Source organism: Lytechinus variegatus, chromosome 14, assembly GCF_018143015.1.
Source record: "Lytechinus variegatus isolate NC3 chromosome 14, Lvar_3.0, whole genome shotgun sequence".
NCBI lineage: Eukaryota > Metazoa > Echinodermata > Echinoidea > Temnopleuroida > Toxopneustidae > Lytechinus > Lytechinus variegatus.
This window is the reverse complement of record NC_054753.1, coordinates 11,710,596-11,728,503: the sequence shown is the minus strand read 5'-3', so window position 1 is coordinate 11,728,503 and position 17,908 is coordinate 11,710,596. Positions and strand designations below refer to the sequence as shown.

The 17,908-nt window shown below is 36.0% G+C and overlaps 1 protein-coding gene across 3 annotated transcripts; it reads right to left on the bottom strand.

The window, feature by feature from the left end:
• Positions 1–577: 577 nt before the first annotated feature.
• LOC121428151 (development-specific protein LVN1.2-like) lies at positions 578–16,032 on the bottom strand. Of its 3 annotated transcripts, none has more exons than XM_041624742.1 (7): positions 15,839–16,032; positions 10,350–10,488; positions 9,726–9,904; positions 6,801–6,885; positions 4,574–4,768; positions 2,919–3,013; positions 578–1,327 (listed from the first exon to the last, which is right to left on the bottom strand). In XM_041624742.1, exons 2-7 carry the CDS (start codon positions 10,447–10,449, stop codon positions 1,244–1,246), a joined length of 738 nt encoding a protein of 245 aa, XP_041480676.1. In that variant the 5' UTR covers positions 10,450–10,488; positions 15,839–16,032; the 3' UTR covers positions 578–1,243. The 3 variants fall into 3 exon arrangements, with proteins under 3 accessions (XP_041480676.1, XP_041480675.1, XP_041480677.1); XM_041624741.1 differs by having other exon boundaries at positions 10,350–10,480; XM_041624743.1 differs by having other exon boundaries at positions 10,350–10,480; positions 15,859–16,032.
• Between the last annotated feature and the right edge of the window lie 1,876 nt (positions 16,033–17,908).

Here is a 17,908-nt window from a genome sequence, read left to right as displayed (position 1 = left end):
TATATAGTTTAATTAATAATAATTGGTTAATGGCTAAATCATGGTTGTAAAAAATGTTCAACAATCAAAGATAAATCGTACAATTGCCGTTATATATGTCTTAATTGAATTCCCTTTTATAACTAATAAGTAGAATGAAATAGACTTTGATTTTAATTTGAGTATTCATTTGACGATCCAGAACTAATTTGTTCTGTGATTTCATCTTCTCCTCAGTTTTCATACTTTTTTATTCAATGCTTTCACATAGACGTCTATTTCATCACAGCTAGCCAATTATCAATCGCCTATGTTCAGTTCGCCGACCGTCATTATCATTTGACCCGTTATTGATTCGACTATAATCAATAAAAATTATGATCAACAACGGAAAGCGCCCTTTGCAATTAGAGCATCACGTTCTGAAATCATGCAATCGTGTTTCAAATATGGCTTTGTCGATAATTGAACGCGAGTAATGGACGGTATGAGTCTTTCTTTGCTCTCATTCACTTGCCATCATACAATTTATGTGGGCGGTACTGTTGTACCTAAGCCACTTAGCGATACATAATTCTTCCTTCGATCTCGCTTTTGGTTTAATCATATCGATTCATCCAGTAAAACGTACTGATATAATTTTTTCTTCAGATTCCTCATTGAAGTATCACGGGCGGAAAGATGTAAAAAGAACGATAGTGTATTTGTCGACGTGTATATGAGAAAGAGAGAACAGGGTGGGTAAGGGTGCACATGCGATGTGTGCGTGTGCGCACATGTGTGTGTGTGTGTGTGAGGGAGAGAGAGGGGTAAGAGAGATGGATGTTGCAATAGAAAAAAAGTACGGATAGGGGTGAGCGTAATGCGTGTGGATGTCAAAGGAACAAGGGGAAGATTAGAGAATGGAATGGAATTGCATAAAGTAATTATATACACTCTATTGTCCATGTCACCATGGTCAAGGCAGTTGTTTAAGACTTTATATCCAACTTTGGGTAGTTTTCAACCAATACTGTGTAGTTTTCATCCAAAGCACACGGTTGGTTTACAACGACCCAAAATCGGATAAAGTGTTAACCAATTATTGTTGTGTGGACAGTATGTTGCCCAACATTTTTAAGAGTGTATAATTTTTTTTTTCTGTGTAACGGTGAACATGATGACACCGTTCCATGGGTATTTCAAGGATGAATATCTTGTTCGTCGACATGGTGGATGATTTTTGTCATTATATTTCAGCTTGTTCAAGGGTGCCCATTGTATTTTAAAAGAATAGAGGCAGTTGAAAGAATTCCAGATCTGGCAGGTATGATGCAGATCGTGCCATGTTTGTCGTTAGGCTGTTGATCTGGTGAAACAGAATTATAAATAAAAACAAATGTAAGATATATCAACAATATGAAAACATATCTCGTAAAAATATAAAGATGCCGTAATGTCAATTTCCAAGGTATTTAAGCAATCGGGATGAAAGATCACACACACACACACAAATATATATATAGAGAGAGAGAGCAAAACGAAACCGAGATTAAGCGATGATTTATCATAACTTATTCACAAGTACAATAGACAAATGACCTACCAATGTAAAGCTTAGAATCTTTTCTTTTATCTGATATTACTTAGATTATTCCACATTCAGGCATGAGTGAGCAAAATCAATTTGAAAAAAGGATACTAAAAACTCATTTGGCGGGGGTATCTGAATTTCAAAAACGAAATCACATGCATAAAAAGTTAAATACCTGCTCTTTTATTCGATACCTTAATCACAAAAAATGGTCAAGAAGAAAAAAAAAGTTATGTTCCCTCGAAACAATGCTTTTATTTCCATAATTTCATTAGATAAACGTGTTTTCACCGGTTTCCCATCGCATGGTTAACAAAAGACTTAATGCATGGCTGATCGTCAACAAATCAGTGTCAAGTGAGTTTAAACACTAGCCTGTAGAACCTCTTAAATATATGAAATTATTGAAATTCAACCCTTATTTCAAATAAACGGAACTTTGTTATTTTTTGACTATTTTCTGTAATTGAGGTATCAAATTAAAGAGCAGGTATTGAACTGTTTAAAAATGTGGTTTTCTTTTTAAAACCCAGATACAGCCCGTCAAATGACTTTTTTGTATCCCCTGTTCAAATTGTTTTTGCTCACTCATGCGTGAATGGGAAATAATCTTAATAATTTCAGATAAAGGAGAAGATCCTAAGATTTACAATGGTAGGTCATTTGTCTATTTTATTTGTGATTAAGTCATGATAAAATCTCTGTTTCGTTTTTTATGGGACTGTACTTAATAGACCAGTTCGTAGTTACTTCATGGGCAATTTTGGTCAAATGACCATTCATTTCTTTCATCATGATAGGCAGATTTCAAAGCAAGATATTATGTAAGCTTGCCTTACATAGCAGGATGAAGAAATTGAATAGACCAGGTGACTAGAATAGCACACCAATGAACACTTAATGAAGGTATTTGTTGCATTCCTACTTTGAATGCATATCTTAGCATGTTGCACAATGTACTTGACAAACTGTGAAATACCAGTCGTTCGTGGAAGCATTGTTTTTTTTTGTGGATGTAAATGAAAACGACAATTCAAAAGAATATATGAATAATCAAGACATCAAAGTTGGTGCTTATCTCATTAGATTTTAAAGCACCATGTCACTTTAGTACAAATGACCTTCTTCTGATCATGCGTAGAATCTTTTGATCATGCGCAGAAAGGAACTACGAACTGGCTTATACTTTCGATAAAGTTACGAATCACACTTTAAATTCATGCTTAGGGCATTCTACTCCAAGATTTTACATCATTCTTGAAAATCGTTTTTAGGGTGAGATGCATGGGATAGTCGAGATGTTTGAGATATTATGAAAACAACACTGTCATCGCCACATCTGCGGCAATTATGGATGACGTCATACCTCTTTAGGACAGAAGTCTGGTACAGTGAACCACTCTTCGGGATGTGGGATACCACTCGTCAAGTTCAGAAGGCCTCCCATACTGATTAGAGGAACTGCAATGGAAATGAAATCGTTAATCAACATCACTTTTTATTGTGACTTATTGTGAAAGATTATTGTCTGAATTACCAGAGAGTCTTTTAACGCAACATTTTTTTAACATGAAAATCAATCGAAAATGCTGTTCCAACTCTCTTGGATATAGGCCTAGTTGCCCTTCATTCAATCCTATATTAACTAAATAATTATGAAAGCGTTCTCATAAGTTCATAAATTGTCCCTTAAAGCAGTTTTGCTTTGCTTATTTGTATTTTCCTAGGTACCTTCAATTTTGATTTTTTTTTTTTCCAGGATTTTTTTTTATTTTATCATTTTTATTTTTGTGTTATTTTTTCTGTTTGCAACCGTATGGGATAGATCCCAAGATTTTGGTAAATTCATTTTGGGAAGATGTGGAATGGGTACTGGCATTAACACTTTTCATTTTTTCTTTGACAATTACATATTTATAACCATGTCATTAGTTCCCGCCCGACATCTTGTCCGAAAAATGAACGAGAACAATGAATCTCTTTTTGTGTCGTTCATAAAGGGGTATGGGACATAGGGCATCGTGTACACGCAAGGGTTGGTTCCGGGGGTTGGTTCAATCATGAAAAAATATTGATTTTTTTTTTTGTTCCACCGCTAAACGAACCGAATCCTAGAACATAGCAAATGCATTGATAATGCAAGTCAAATCACAATGAATATCTCGGAGTCTTTGTCCAAATTTGCTGAACCGGATCAGCAGTTTTGTCCTAGGTTTCGGACCTGACGAAAAATTGCAACTATGTCGTTTTAACCCAATAAACGTTTAACTAATTTTCTTCATCATTGGACCTCATGACTGCAATTTTTGTAGGGATATTTTACTCTCTTAGGAAGCGTTCACAATCTTTTTTTTTGTTAAGTGAAGAAGAAATTAAGGATAAGTTCGTCCCTGCCATAAGGCGTGCAGACTATATAAGATTTATCGCCGATATCGTGTCGAGGACTTTAAATGCTTTACTCAATAATAATAGTAATGATAATAATAATAATAATAAGATAGTAATAAAACAATTATAATAATGATAATAATAGTAATAAAACAATAATGATAATAATGATAATGTGCGGTCATGAAGCTACCCATCCACCTTGTTTAACTGGTTGCTTTATTATCCAGAATACTATATTACCGATTCCAGTGCTCACAGATTTGTGAGAATTAACGGTTCCTATTTATCCAACCTGGGTTGAGAGCAGCACATTGTGAATAAATTTCTTACTAAAGGAAATTCTGCATTGGCTGGAATTAGGACGCATGACCGTCAGTTTTGATGGCTTTAGTAAGAACCACATGGGGTCTGTTGCATAAAACATTTGCCATGAAAAAAATCTTGGAAATTGATAAAAATTCTGGCAAACAAAATTATGCCATTGACAATAGCACATTGAGAAACATCTGGCCGAAAAAATGCCAGAGTTTTTTATTTATGCAGCAGGCCAAAGATCGCCTTCTTATAACGCAAACACAGAACAAAAACTTGATAAATAGAAATTGAAAAAAGAAAAACATGTACAATAACCTTTACGGCCCCCTTCAAATCGATCACCAATGAAGGTAGTACTAAACGGTGAGCAGTCATCTTGAAAGACATTTGCTACTATGTCGCCCTCTACAGCATCCTTAGGGTGAACGAACTTATAGGTCCACGAATCTGCAAACAGACTACCACCTTTGGCGCCCCCGATGCGAAAACTGGATTGCCATGTTGCGTTATCTACAAATGAAACGAAAACAGTACTGTCATGACAGTGCACTTTACTTCTAACTGCACAACCCGACCGCGACCAAATTTGTAGTTTGGGGTGTTTTTACAAGATTAAACATTTCAAAATATTTCAATTAGGGTTCAAAATAATTACTTAGTTGAAGGAGTCTAGTTTACATACATAATGTAGGCCTATATAATACCATGGAGCTAACAGCTCTATGATAATACTATTACCAATTTTTATTGTCACCAATCACCAATTTACTACTCGTCATTATAATCAAATTCGTATACATGAAGTTATAGCTTATTATGAGCTATAGGTGTCATTCCCCATAGACTTGTGTGTTAATGGCACTCAAAAATTCATTATAAAATAGATGTGAAATTAGAGGGTGGAATGTTTACTACCATTGGAGAGGATATATATCTGACATTCCACATCTGGCCAGAAAAGGGTACCATAGCCAGCTCATTTTAAAAATAAATCGCCATTTATGAAGATAACTATGAATGAATCGAATTCATTGACTGATCCAGTAAAATAGCCCTAGTCAAAAAAATAGTTCCAAGTCACTTATTTATCTTCCCTATTTGGTAGAATGAAGTTCAGTAGTTACCATTTCTAGAATCAGTGTTAGATTTTGAATCATATTCACACATTTTTGTCGATCAGCAATATCAAATTGAAAAAAAAATCGAATGGGCTGGGTCGAACGAATATCTTTAGCCCTTCTGATGCAATTAGGCTCGTGGCACCTATATACCTCGGGTATGTTAATAATGATGACATGGATGATGGTGATGACGATGATGATGACGATGATGATGATGATGATGATGATGATGATGATGGTATCGGTGACATGCATCAACAGGTTCAAAAGGAGGCAGGTGATGCGATGTGACTCCAACCCACTTCTTTGGTTGTCAGGGAAACTATAGCATTCCAGACAAAGTCATCATCACTAGCTAGTTTCTACAACAGAATAACTTGCACCATTGATTGAGTTGAAGTTGTGGTACACCGCTAGAACTTTGACGGAGCGGTCCTTGAACGGTAGGGAAGAAGGAGATCGACAACGCTTGACACCACGCGCAATATGGAAAAAAAAATCGAAAACACGGGCGTTACCTTTGCGGTGCATCGCTGAAGCCGGTGTTGCTTTAGCGTTGGTTTAGCGAAGACACCTCCATACCAACGCGCGGCGAAGCTAAAGATCATCACCGCAAAGGATCGCTGCTTCAACGCCCGTCACCATTCAAGCAATCCCGCGTCCGCTCGTAAAATGCTTACCACCACTCCAACAAAATTTGTGCAACGTTTAATAACCCGCATCGTTGGTCTAGCGTTCAAGATTTCTGCGTTGGCCTAGCGGATCCAAGCGTCCACGAACTTGTGTCTAGCGGTGCTAAACTTTGACTGAGCGTTGTTGGAGCGGTGGTGAAGTTTGCCAGAGTGGAAAATTGCTCATTCCTCGCCGCTCGCAGTATTTTGTGCAGCCCAAAGCTTTCGGAGCGGTAGGAGGGACCATCAGCGGTGACCGAGCGTATACATGTACTGTACATGGTATACGACGTTGCCTTGAACAGTGGCCAATTTCTGTTAAACGGTGGTGAACGGTAACGAGCGGTGATATTTTTTTATTATTATACTGACTTCATCAAAGTACAGGCTGAAGTCTATGGCCCCTATTCTGAACTCGGTTATAAGTTAAACTCTGGTCTAAAATTGTGGTTTAACTGTAGCCAATTGTGTCACAAATATCTATCACTGCAGGATCGATTTATCAGCTTATGACAATCATTACAGTCTGGGAACAATAAGTAAATTATTTTTCTTTCCCATTTATAAAGGCCTAACACGGCGAAAGATCACAGTGGACAAGAGAAATTTACAAAGTTAACAAAGTAATGAGCTTTTTCAGCTTCCCACATTTTTTGCACATAGTTAGACCATGGCTTAACTTATAAACCGGACATCGGAATACGAGCTAATCCATTCTTTTTTTTGGGGGGGGTAATGAATTTCTCTTACTCGGAATGCAATTGGTTGGTTGTGGCTCTGTGACCTGTTGTTTCTGACAGTATTGCAATGCATCAAGAATAATATACTGGTACTTCTGTTTGACAAGGAAAATAATTGTTAGATAACGTAAATGTTTACAGTCATCGGATCTTAGTCAGCAGTGACCAATCAAAATAAATGTTACATTAGTTAAAAAAAACTGACCCGGAACAGATGAGATTAGTCGCAGTCCATATCACGCCTTATAAGGCCACCGCACACCTTATGACTGTTCGCGATCCGATTTCAGAATAAGACGTAGTAGATTTTGATGCTATATGAGACACGGAATATCTTACTGTGTATTGTTCTAAATCATCATATGAATACCCATGTTCAAATCCGTGACTATGCCATCATCCGTCTTAGAATAAAAGCAAATTCAATATCTAGTCGTAATGACAGGCGCGGTTCCAGGATGGGGATTTTATCCATGATGTGTAATTTATGGCCTTCTAACGGCCGGCCCGAACCAGAAAGGAAACAAGAAAAGGGTGAGGGGAAGAATTGGAAAATAGATCTTATTTAAATTAAAAAGTTTCGCTCGCGCTTCGCGCTCGCATTGCCTGTGTAATGAATCCTATTCAAGAGGATTAAATGACACTTCATATAACCAGTTCTCAAATCAATTTGCACACAATATTTTAGCTCGTATATCAAGCTTTCATTATGATTTACACAAATTCTTATATCAAAATTTTCAGCTCACGCTGTGCGCTCGCATTGTTTGATTATTGATATGCCTATCCTCTTTGGAAATTCTTTCCAAAATTTGTCAAAATGCTCCTTTATCATGTCACAATATCAAAAATTAAGCTCGTGCTTCGCACTCGCATTAAATTATTTGAGACTCACAGCTTGTTCTCTATTTAAATAAAAACGCGCTGAGACTTTCCAGTTTTCAGGTCGTAATATCAAACATTTTGAGCTCGCGCTTCGCACTCTCTTGTGATATACCTTATCTTGTTTATAACAATAAAAACTAACATATACTTAAGACTTCAATCTTAGTTAGGACTACCCCCTGAAAACCCCAAAATAAATCAGATTATAGCGGCCAATTGAGAAAAATTTTGATGAAAATATTTTTCGCCCCCCCCCCCCTATTGGCGAAAGCTGGATCTGCCCCTGAATGATGTCGTAGCAGTCGGTCGATTGACTGCGATTTGAAACTAATTTGGCCTTTACTACAAAATAAAGGCTTGCAATCTTTCAAAGTGGTTATATAAGTATTCTTTCAATTAATTTTAACCTCAAATAAAGTGATATGTTCCATTCAACATTTTCAAGAAATTAACAAAATGCGATTTGTTCCAAAATCGGATCGCGAGCAGTCGTAAGGTGTGCGGTGGCCTTTACGGGTATCTATAAAAAAATTGATTTAAAACAAAATATTAATTATGTATTAAAAATTTAAATCATAATTGACAATCTTTGATATAATAATTTGTTTTTGAATTAAATTGGGGATGGGATGATAACTCGACATTGCTGTTATTCACACAAGAAAGTACGTTCTCAAAAACAAGAGAAGATGTTTCCAAAAACCACCACACGAGTATTTTAAATAGGGGATGATTATTAGATAAATTAACCCCGCCATCACGCATTACCACATAGTTTAATCGTCAATGATATCAATCATAAATGCCAATAAATATACATTTCCGTCCCTTTATAGACTTCTCAGTTGTTACCGAAGTAAATCAAGAAACTTTTTTTATCAATTTTTTTCAATAGACCATAATTATAGCCCCTTCATCCAGACTGAACTGCCCATTCCCCCGGTCGCGTGCTCGTAACCCCCCCCCCCTGCATCTATGTGATTTCTTCCAAGCTCTGCAATTATTATACAAAATATTTATTTATTTATTAAAGCATATTTAATCAGGTACAAAAGATCAGTATAAAACTGTTTTTCATCAATGACCTGATGAAAACATAAAGAATAACATAAATCATCACATCATACATGAAAATATAGTCAAAATCTAAATCAAAGATAACAATACTTAGTAACATAAATAAACAAATATTGTTATTTAAATGGTAATATTAATCAAACTAAAATATTTTAAATTATTAAAAGGAACAGTAACTAATTTTAATACTACTAATTGTATAATTTATTCGCTGATAAAAACAATGAACAATGAAATAATCCTGGCACAATAGAAAATCGAGTGAAAAATAAAAAAAAATGGCAATCAGTTATAAATGTATGTCTAACTATAAGATATCAAAGGGTTAGGATCATTACAAATAAAAGCAATGTAACATCAATATTAAATAGGAATAGGGGAATTGTATGTTACAACAAATGAAATATAAGTAAGGGTTATTATGGACAAAATCATTGGATTACTAATACTGTCTGAAAAGATTTTTATAAAAATACCCTAGTGGGTGGTTCATAAAGCTGTTCGTAAACTTACGCATAACTTTACACACGACTGGAACATGTTCTTATATGTCTCATAAATCACTTTATTCTGTTTATGGTAACTCCCGTAGGAACTCGGCTGGACAGCATTTTGCTGGTAAACGCCAAGCTGGTATAATTATAACCAATTACCTTGGAAACATTTTACGTCTATGTTAATCAGTCATTGTTAATCAGACATTGTAGACGACAGATATTACTCTCGGGCCTTTTTATCAAAATGGAGACAATGGCAGAGTTTGGATTCGAACTCACAACCTTGCGATTATAAGTCCAATGCTCTAACCACTGGACCACACGACCCGTGTTCGTTCGAAGAAGTTCGACCCGTTATCATGAATAAATTCAGATCACCGGTCGTGCATGCGTAACTGCGTAAAGTCATTCGTATCGAACAGCTTTATGCAACGGCCCCAGAACAAGAAATACGTCTCCAAGTCATTAAACTATACCTGAGCGTAGTTCTGGATCAGCCTAATGAGTGTCGATGTACCGTTGGGGTATGTAACAGACATATTATAACCGAACATCTTCCTTTCAAAGTCAAAGGCACCATACTGATAGGTAAAGAACCCTTCCGAGCGGGACGTATTGGTGTCGGGGTCAGTAATTACCTGCCCCACCGAGGCACCTGAGGAAATAATGGACAAGGTCACCTTTCAGAAAGGACTTGCGGTTGTGGAAACTATCTACGACCATTGCTGCAGAAGAGCCCTTTGAGCAACATAATTGCCATAATAATTGCAAGAACATTATGAAACAGGCACCGGGGTCCCGTGACACAAATATCAATTTATCGTAAGCTTGATTTTCACGCAAACAGATTTCTGCGAGCTTTACAAAAATGGAAAGTGCTCACTCAAGTGTAACATTCTGTCAAATCTTTTACTTTCATTGGATAAAATGAGACCCAAACCCAAGATTTTATGTGAAAAAAATACCAACATGTTGTATATTTTTTAATTCCCAGGGCCTTTTCAAAGTTTTAACGTTTTTTGATACGCACAGTATAGGCCCCCTTTTTTATTACAATATTTACCTCTAACCATGGAGATGGATATTAACACAGATCTTACCATTGCCTGCCATGAATTTTGTTGGGCCACAGCATGGTTTCTTAGCATCGGCAGCTATCACAACGGCAAAGAGAGTGACAAACAAAACGTTTTTGATCATCTTGAACAATTACGGTGATTCCATGTATTTCCTAAATGACAAAAAAAGGGAAAAAAGAGAAATACAAGAACTTCTTCGTTTTGATCTACGTTCCTATTTTCTTTGTTGTGATCTTCTCCTCCTCCCCCCCCCCCCCCCCTCCTCCTTCTTCCTCTTCTTCTTCCGCTTCTTCTTCTTCTTCTGCACTGTTAAAACATGAAGTGCTAATTTAGCACTTACAGTGCTTGTACAGTGACTGCACTGTACGTTTTAGACAAGACCAATATTGGGAGAATTTGAATTCAAAGAGCATTTTGGGGTAAAAGTTGGGAACCGGTCTATTTCACCTAATTTTAAGGTGCTGAATCTGATAAGACCGGTTCCCAAGCCAATTTTTAATGTCTTGACCACCCAATTTGCATAAACAAAATGGCTGCCAAATTGACCATTTAAAATCTTATTTCTACAATATTCTTTTATAATACTCGCTTTCATCGACATGGATACTGCAGAATCCTGCATACATACCATTCGGGAAAATTTGTTATTTCTGTTTGCGGCTAATTAATTATGCAAATTTATGCATACTTTGCAATATTATGCAATAATTTGATAATTACACCTAAAAAGTTTATCATTTTAGGTACAAATAGCATTTGTATCATTATGATAATTGTTTGGCCCTTTAATATAACATTTAGGTCAATTTTTCTATGTATTTTATCGTTCTTTGATATTTCGTTATGTTCCTTATTTTCTGCCATTTGCTTTGGATTTGTTTGATATGAGATCTTTTCAAAACTAATATCAATGGCAGACAAATGTTAAGCTTCAGTGATTGAATCATTTGATAAACTTCTTTTGCTACAAATGTTAATTGTACTCAGGAACAAATACACACACACACATGCTCCCACACCCACACCTGTATATAGAAAGTAATATACTTGCAAGGTATATATAGTAGACATGCCCAATATAAATCACATTGACGCCTATCCGATCATGCCAATTACCAATTCAATAAACCCGTACGAAAATAACAGTTTAGGAGTTGGAAAACCTGTAATCATGCTGAAATTAAATTTCTTGAAAAAGAAATATCATAATGTTTTATAACAGATCTAATAATCAAATAAATGTATGACTTAAGCAGTGTAGTTTAGCAATCTGATATAAGTATCAGTACATTGTTAACATCCTTGTATCAAAATTATATCATTTGATTCAGCTCCATCAGAACTACAATCATGGCAGTTAACCAAAGAACAATTTGTGACAAATGCAAAGGGTCTGTATTACTGGATCACCTACTAATTTGTTGGTCATTACCGATTTATTCATTTATTTGGCAACGATACATTTTCCCCAAGTCAACCATCAAAGTGATAACTGAAAACCACAGCTTCTATCCAATCCTTGCCTTGGAAGATTCTTTGACAAACGATACTGAATACAGAAGAGGAAATGATAAAAACATGGGGCTAAACACAGATTAGCTCCATGGTAAAAACATGGGCGAAACGAGGAGATTTCCAGCCCAGTCACTGCCCAATGCAGAACAAATTTTCACACTGCATCCTATGGTTAAAAAGTGCTCGGGATGCCTGAAGAAGGTAAACCAGCATGTAGACAGTTGCAGAATTCCAGTCTAGAGGTCATCCGGTCATGGATGATATTTTCTGCACCATCTCATGTAAGACAATGTCTGATCTCAGCAATATTGTGGAGCTGGTAATATGCAGATTGGCAGACATCTGATGTGCATTTCTTCATGCTCATTGTTCTATCAAAGACTACGCCAAGAGATCTAGCCTTGCATACTGGAGATATATAGCTTCCTCAACTATTAAGACTGGAGTTGTAATCATAATAATTACGCATATATGGAGATGACAGAACAAGATACTTCGCTTTTTATTGTTAAGGTCCAAGAAGTTGATCTTCATCCAAAATCGGATCCTCAATGGCAGCACCAACAACAGCAGCTGCACGAACCTCTATATCTTTAACTTTTGGATCAAAAGTGAGGTGTACAGCTGGATAACGTCAGAATAGAAGTGTATACCAAGACCATGAAGCCACATTATAGAGCCAAGAGGAGTGATGTACAGTTTGAAGAGTAAGGGACCAAGGACAGACTCCCAAGGAACTCCATAGCAAAGGGTAGTCACAGGATACTGCACGCCAGTGATGAATACAGCTTCATACAGCTCTGTTGGCAAGGTAAGAGGAAAGCCATTGGAGTGCAGAATCATCAATTCCAAAACAGACTGTCAGTCTTCCAAAAAGAATGACATGTTCAGTGGTATCAAAACCGGTTGTCAAGTTAAAAATAACTTAGGCAACTATTTTCCTCATAGAACGAGATATCCTGGCTCTACAATCGAAGAAAATTCTCGACCTAGACTTTGATGGTGAAATATCAGACTCGCATGCCTATCAGAGCTTTGTAAGCTATTGGATGCTGTTGAGTTTAATACCGATCAAAAGAAGTGGATTAATAATAACCTACAGGAGCGCCAAACATGTCAGGTACCCACCATCCTCTGAAAGATATCTTCGTTATCAATTAGAAATAGTCTATCTTATGAAGATATGAAGATGTGTGAATATAAGAAGTTTGATAAGTGGCCAAAGGGACATTACATGATTCACTGCGGTATTAAAAAGGTGCACTCCGAGCATTTTAACACCTGAAACAAGATCTGGTCAGACAGCAGATTCTCTCTCAAGACAAAAGTTTATGTTTCTCTATGGATCTGTGACATGAGAATCGGACATATCTCAAGAACACAAACACGATGACTTCGATACGAACTGCCTCCGCAGAATACTTGTACTAAATTGGTTTGATTTCAACAATTAGAGATGACTTTTATAATATGAGGCTGCCCTATCAATGAAATATGGAACACCAAATCGAGCTGACATTGATCATTCAACACCACGAAGGTAAAGGTGTATATCAAGCTGGGGGAAGCTGGATGCATCTAAGCTGGATGAAGCAACAAACCGTGATAGGACAGGTGCAGTACTGCATTGGAAAAGATATATTATGGAGATGCACAAGTAATCTGTTAATGAAGTCCAATGATCAAAATTTGTTATTGAAAGGATATGCAGTGACTTATTCGTTGTGGAACTTTAGGAAATCACAGTATGGCTTTTAAAACATGGCAAACTGTATAATTGATAGGTAAAATGAGATATTAGATGGTTTATATGCGGGTTCAGTTCTGATTTTTTTTTTAATTGGGACTATTTGACAAGCATAATGGAGAAACACACAGGACATCTTATTTCGGCAGGCTGTTTTCACTTCATTTTGCTAAAGAAAAACACACTAAATATATATACATGTATGTGTGATCAGATTCTGTTGGTAGGGGAACATAACTACTCCAAAGGATATTAAATGCAACTGATTGACTATTAGGAGTTGAGAATTACAGTACTGTCATGATTCAAATCTAATAATTCAACATCTAAAATTGTAAATATGAATAAATTGATTGATATCATACTTCAAGATACAATTTTATGATAAAAATTTAAGCAATTTTTAGTGACATTCGCTTGAATACTGATCGGTTCCTTAAATTCGTTGGATCTCCACCAGCATGACCAGTGTGCTTTTAAACGGGAAGGCACTCCCTGCACGAATTTATCTTTGCAGATGTGGGTGCATCTGTTCATGCCCATGGATATATACGAATAAAAAATGTAAAAAAGTGATTACATAATTAAATCATTGAAGCTGATTATTTTCTTCCAGTGATAATCAATACCTTGACAAATCCCATAGCAAACATGTACAAAAAGGGACAAAATACAAAGAATTACATGAGAAATAAAAAAACAATAAAATACATTATTATTCACTGTGATATTATATTCTAAGGGTCGTACAATTATTTGTAATGATGCAAATGCTATTTGTACCAAAAATATAAACATTTGAGCTGAAATTATCAAATTATAGCACAATGATACAAAATATGCATAAATTTGCATAATTAATTAGCCACAAGCAAAAGTAACAAATTTTCCAGAAAGGTACACTATGTATGCATGGTTTTGCAGTATTTATGTCTGTGAAAGCAAATATAATTAGAGAACATTATCGATATAATATTCTGAATTGTCAATTTGGCAGCCATTTTGTTTATGCAAATTAGGTGGTCAAAACATGAGAAATCAGCTTGAGAACCGATCTTATCAGATTCAGCATATTTGAATTGTGTGAAATAGTCCAGTTCCAAACTTTTACCCCAAAATTCTTCTTAAAGTTTATATATAGGCCTCTTTTTCCAGAATGGCTCTAGTCTATGCATAAATTTGCATAATTAATTAGCCGCGCAAAGCGAAATAGCCAATTTTCCCAAATAGTACATGTTATGTATTCAAGATTTTGCAGTATTCATGTAAGTGAAAGCGAATATAATAACAGAACACTGTAAAAATAATATTCTGAATGGTCAGATTGGCAGCCATTTTGTTTATGCAAATTAGGTGGTCAAAACATGAGAAATCAGCTTGGGAACCGATCCTATCAGATTCAGCATATTTGAATTGTGTTAAAAAGTCCGGTTCCCAACTTTTACCCCAAAATGCTTCTTAAAGTTTACATAGGCCTCTTTTTCCAGAATGTTTCTAGTCTATTTTACGAATGCGGATTTTCTAGTTGAATTTGAATCAGCACTCGTAGTGGAGTATACAAGCAAGTGCTAAACTAGCACTTAATTTTTACAGTGAACTTCTTCTTCTCGTGCTCTCCTTTTCAATTCTCTTCCTTATTATTTTCCTTTCTGTACTTCACAATGATTCATCTTCGTCTCCTTTTCCTCTTTCTTTTACTTCTCCCTCTTCCTCCAGGGAGAAGAATCATTCTTCACCGTGGTGTATTCACCCTTGTCCGAAAAGCTCAGATAGGCATCCCGGGAGGTATCTTGGTGTATGATCTTCCTAACCAAATTTGCAAGTAAATGACGTCCAGTGATGTGAGTCTGTTTCATATGGGCTGCAAGATTAATTTTGGAATATATTACCAAGGAGATCTCCTTGATTATTACAGCCCCACCTGCTGTGCTATCTAAATTCATTAAAAAAAAATCTTGAAATAGAAAGTTGTCAGTGCTTGAAATTGCAGGCTTAAGTCTTCACATTATAAAAAAAAACCTATAAGTGTATGGTGCGAATAAAGTTTGGTTTATGTGTTCTGTTCAAAAACATAATAGTCAGTACGGCGATTTCGTGAGATTTGTTTGTCCCAAATAACAGGTACTCTGCTTATCAATATCATTTATGAAAAACTTCAGATTACTCATGAGAATAAGCATTTCAATCTTTGAAATCTGATAATGAAAATAAGCAGTAATCTTAAGCCTATACCTGAATTTATACTCACGTGAAAAACGATATACTTGCCCGATGATAATGATAAAGCTGTCTTGTATATTGAGTACCGGTGATATTCGTTTGAATATATACGGACTACTCTGAAACTATATCAGCAACTGTATTTAAGCAAATGAAATAAAATATTTATTGCCAAGTTCATTCACGTGAGGAGTGCTTTACGTGGCAATTTGCCTAAATATAGTGTTGATTCGCTTCACGGGGGCAACTTAAAAGTTGCAGTTGAACCCGGCCGATCGGGGTCCGAAGTCCAGAATCATATTAAAAGGATACAAATATTGATTCTCGGGTATTGATTTCTGTCGATGTACTTTAAAGGACAAATCCAACCCAACGTGGATTTGAATAAAAAGAGAAGAATCCAACAAGCAAAACACTGAAAATTTCAAAATCGGATGTAAAATAAGAAAGTTATATGACATTTTCAAGTTTCGCTTAATTTCACAAAACAGTTGTGCATATCCTGGTCGGTATGCAAATGTGGTAACTGCATGATGACGTCATCCTCTTACTACTCCCTTTGTATTTTATTATATGAAATATGAATATTCTCATTTTCTCTTCATCAAACAAAAGAAATAGGAAGTGATGGACATCATCGACCGTCTCATCTATATGTCACTGAGTTGTGCATATCACTGTTTTGTGAAAAATGAGCGAAACTTTAAAATGTCCTAACTTTTTAATTTTACATCCAATTTTAATGAAATTTTCAGCATTATGCTAGTTTGATTTTTCTCTATTTATTCAAATCGATAATTTTCTTGGGTGGACTTGACCTTTAAAAAAAGAAAAGAATATAACGTCCAATCATGTGATTTTAGTTACGGTGAGCTTCTGGGATCGTTGTGGATCATTTTCTGTAAAGATTATTAATTTATAGACATATCCCATTTCCAAATTTTCGCGAATGAAAATTTTGTGATATCTCAATGAATATTTATTTATTTACTTATATATCTTACTGCTTGCCGACCTTTCTTTGTTGTGTTAGAAAATAATTGTCAAGGATAGTGGTGCTAACACAAAAGTGTTAGCACCGAGAAAAAGAAGGGGATTAGATAGAGGTAATCAGTAGCGTAACGTGGGTCACTGTATTGGGAGGCACCAGCAAAATTTTGGAGTCACTTATTGAGGGCGCGGAGCGCGCTCAATAGCCAGGTATACTGACCTTAAAGACAAGTCCGCACCAACAAAAAATTGATTTGAATAAAGAGAGAAAAATCCAACAAGCATAACACTGAAAATTTCATCAAAGTCGGATGTAAAATAAGAAAGTTATGGCAATTTAAATTTATACGCACATCTTGGTCGGTATGATATGCAGATGAGGAGACGGATGACGTCATCCACTCACTATTTCTTTTGTATTTCATTGTATGAAATATTCTAATTTTTCTCAACATTATCAAGTGAACAGTGATTAATTCTTCCCTGAACATCTGGAATTAGCATTCTGTAAAGAAATGAAATATTGTATAATTTCAAACAAAAAACAAAAGAAATAGTGAGTGATGGACATAATCGACTGACTCATCACTCATCGACTAGGGCGACCCCGATCCGATTGACCGTCAGATAGACAGATTTTTGACACTATACCAATTATAATTGGTAATCGGCTTGTCATTATTCAAAACCCACCTACACCCGACAAAGGAAATTATAATTGGTATAGCGTCGAAAATCTGTCTATCTGACGGTCGATCGGATCGAGGTCGCCCTAGTCACTAACCCATCTCTGTGTTCTAGTGGTTAAGGCACCGGCGTTCAAAGCTGGGGTCCGGGTTCGATTCCCGGCAGATAAATATTTTCGGCATTGCCATTTTTTCCAAAGGGCAGATAGCTGAGCTCTGGGGAACCTTGATTTAAGCTACGCCTACCATTGTTCTCTTCATCCATTTTCAGTCGCAAAATATTTATATAAAAGAGTTGCCAAGGCTGTTGTACATGTATGATATTTCACACATTTGTATATTTTCTCCCATAGGTGTACTGTATCAAAGCTATAGCTTTGATCCAGCTTAGGCATGGCGGCTTGTCATTGTTCAAAATCCAC

Excerpts from the sequence above, each read along its gene's own strand:
- LOC121428151 (XM_041624742.1), bottom strand. The coding sequence starts at position 10,449 with ATGATCAAAAACGTTTTGTTTGTCACTCTCTTTGCCGTTGTGATAGCT. Across the intron at positions 9,905-10,349 it reads AAAATTCATGGCAGGCAATG|GTGCCTCGGTGGGGCAGGTA; the intron begins GTAAGATCTGTG and ends TTATTTCCTCAG. Across the intron at positions 4,769-6,800 it reads ACCAACCAATTGCATTCCGA|ATAACGCAACATGGCAATCC; the intron begins GTAAGAGAAATT and ends TTTCATTTGTAG.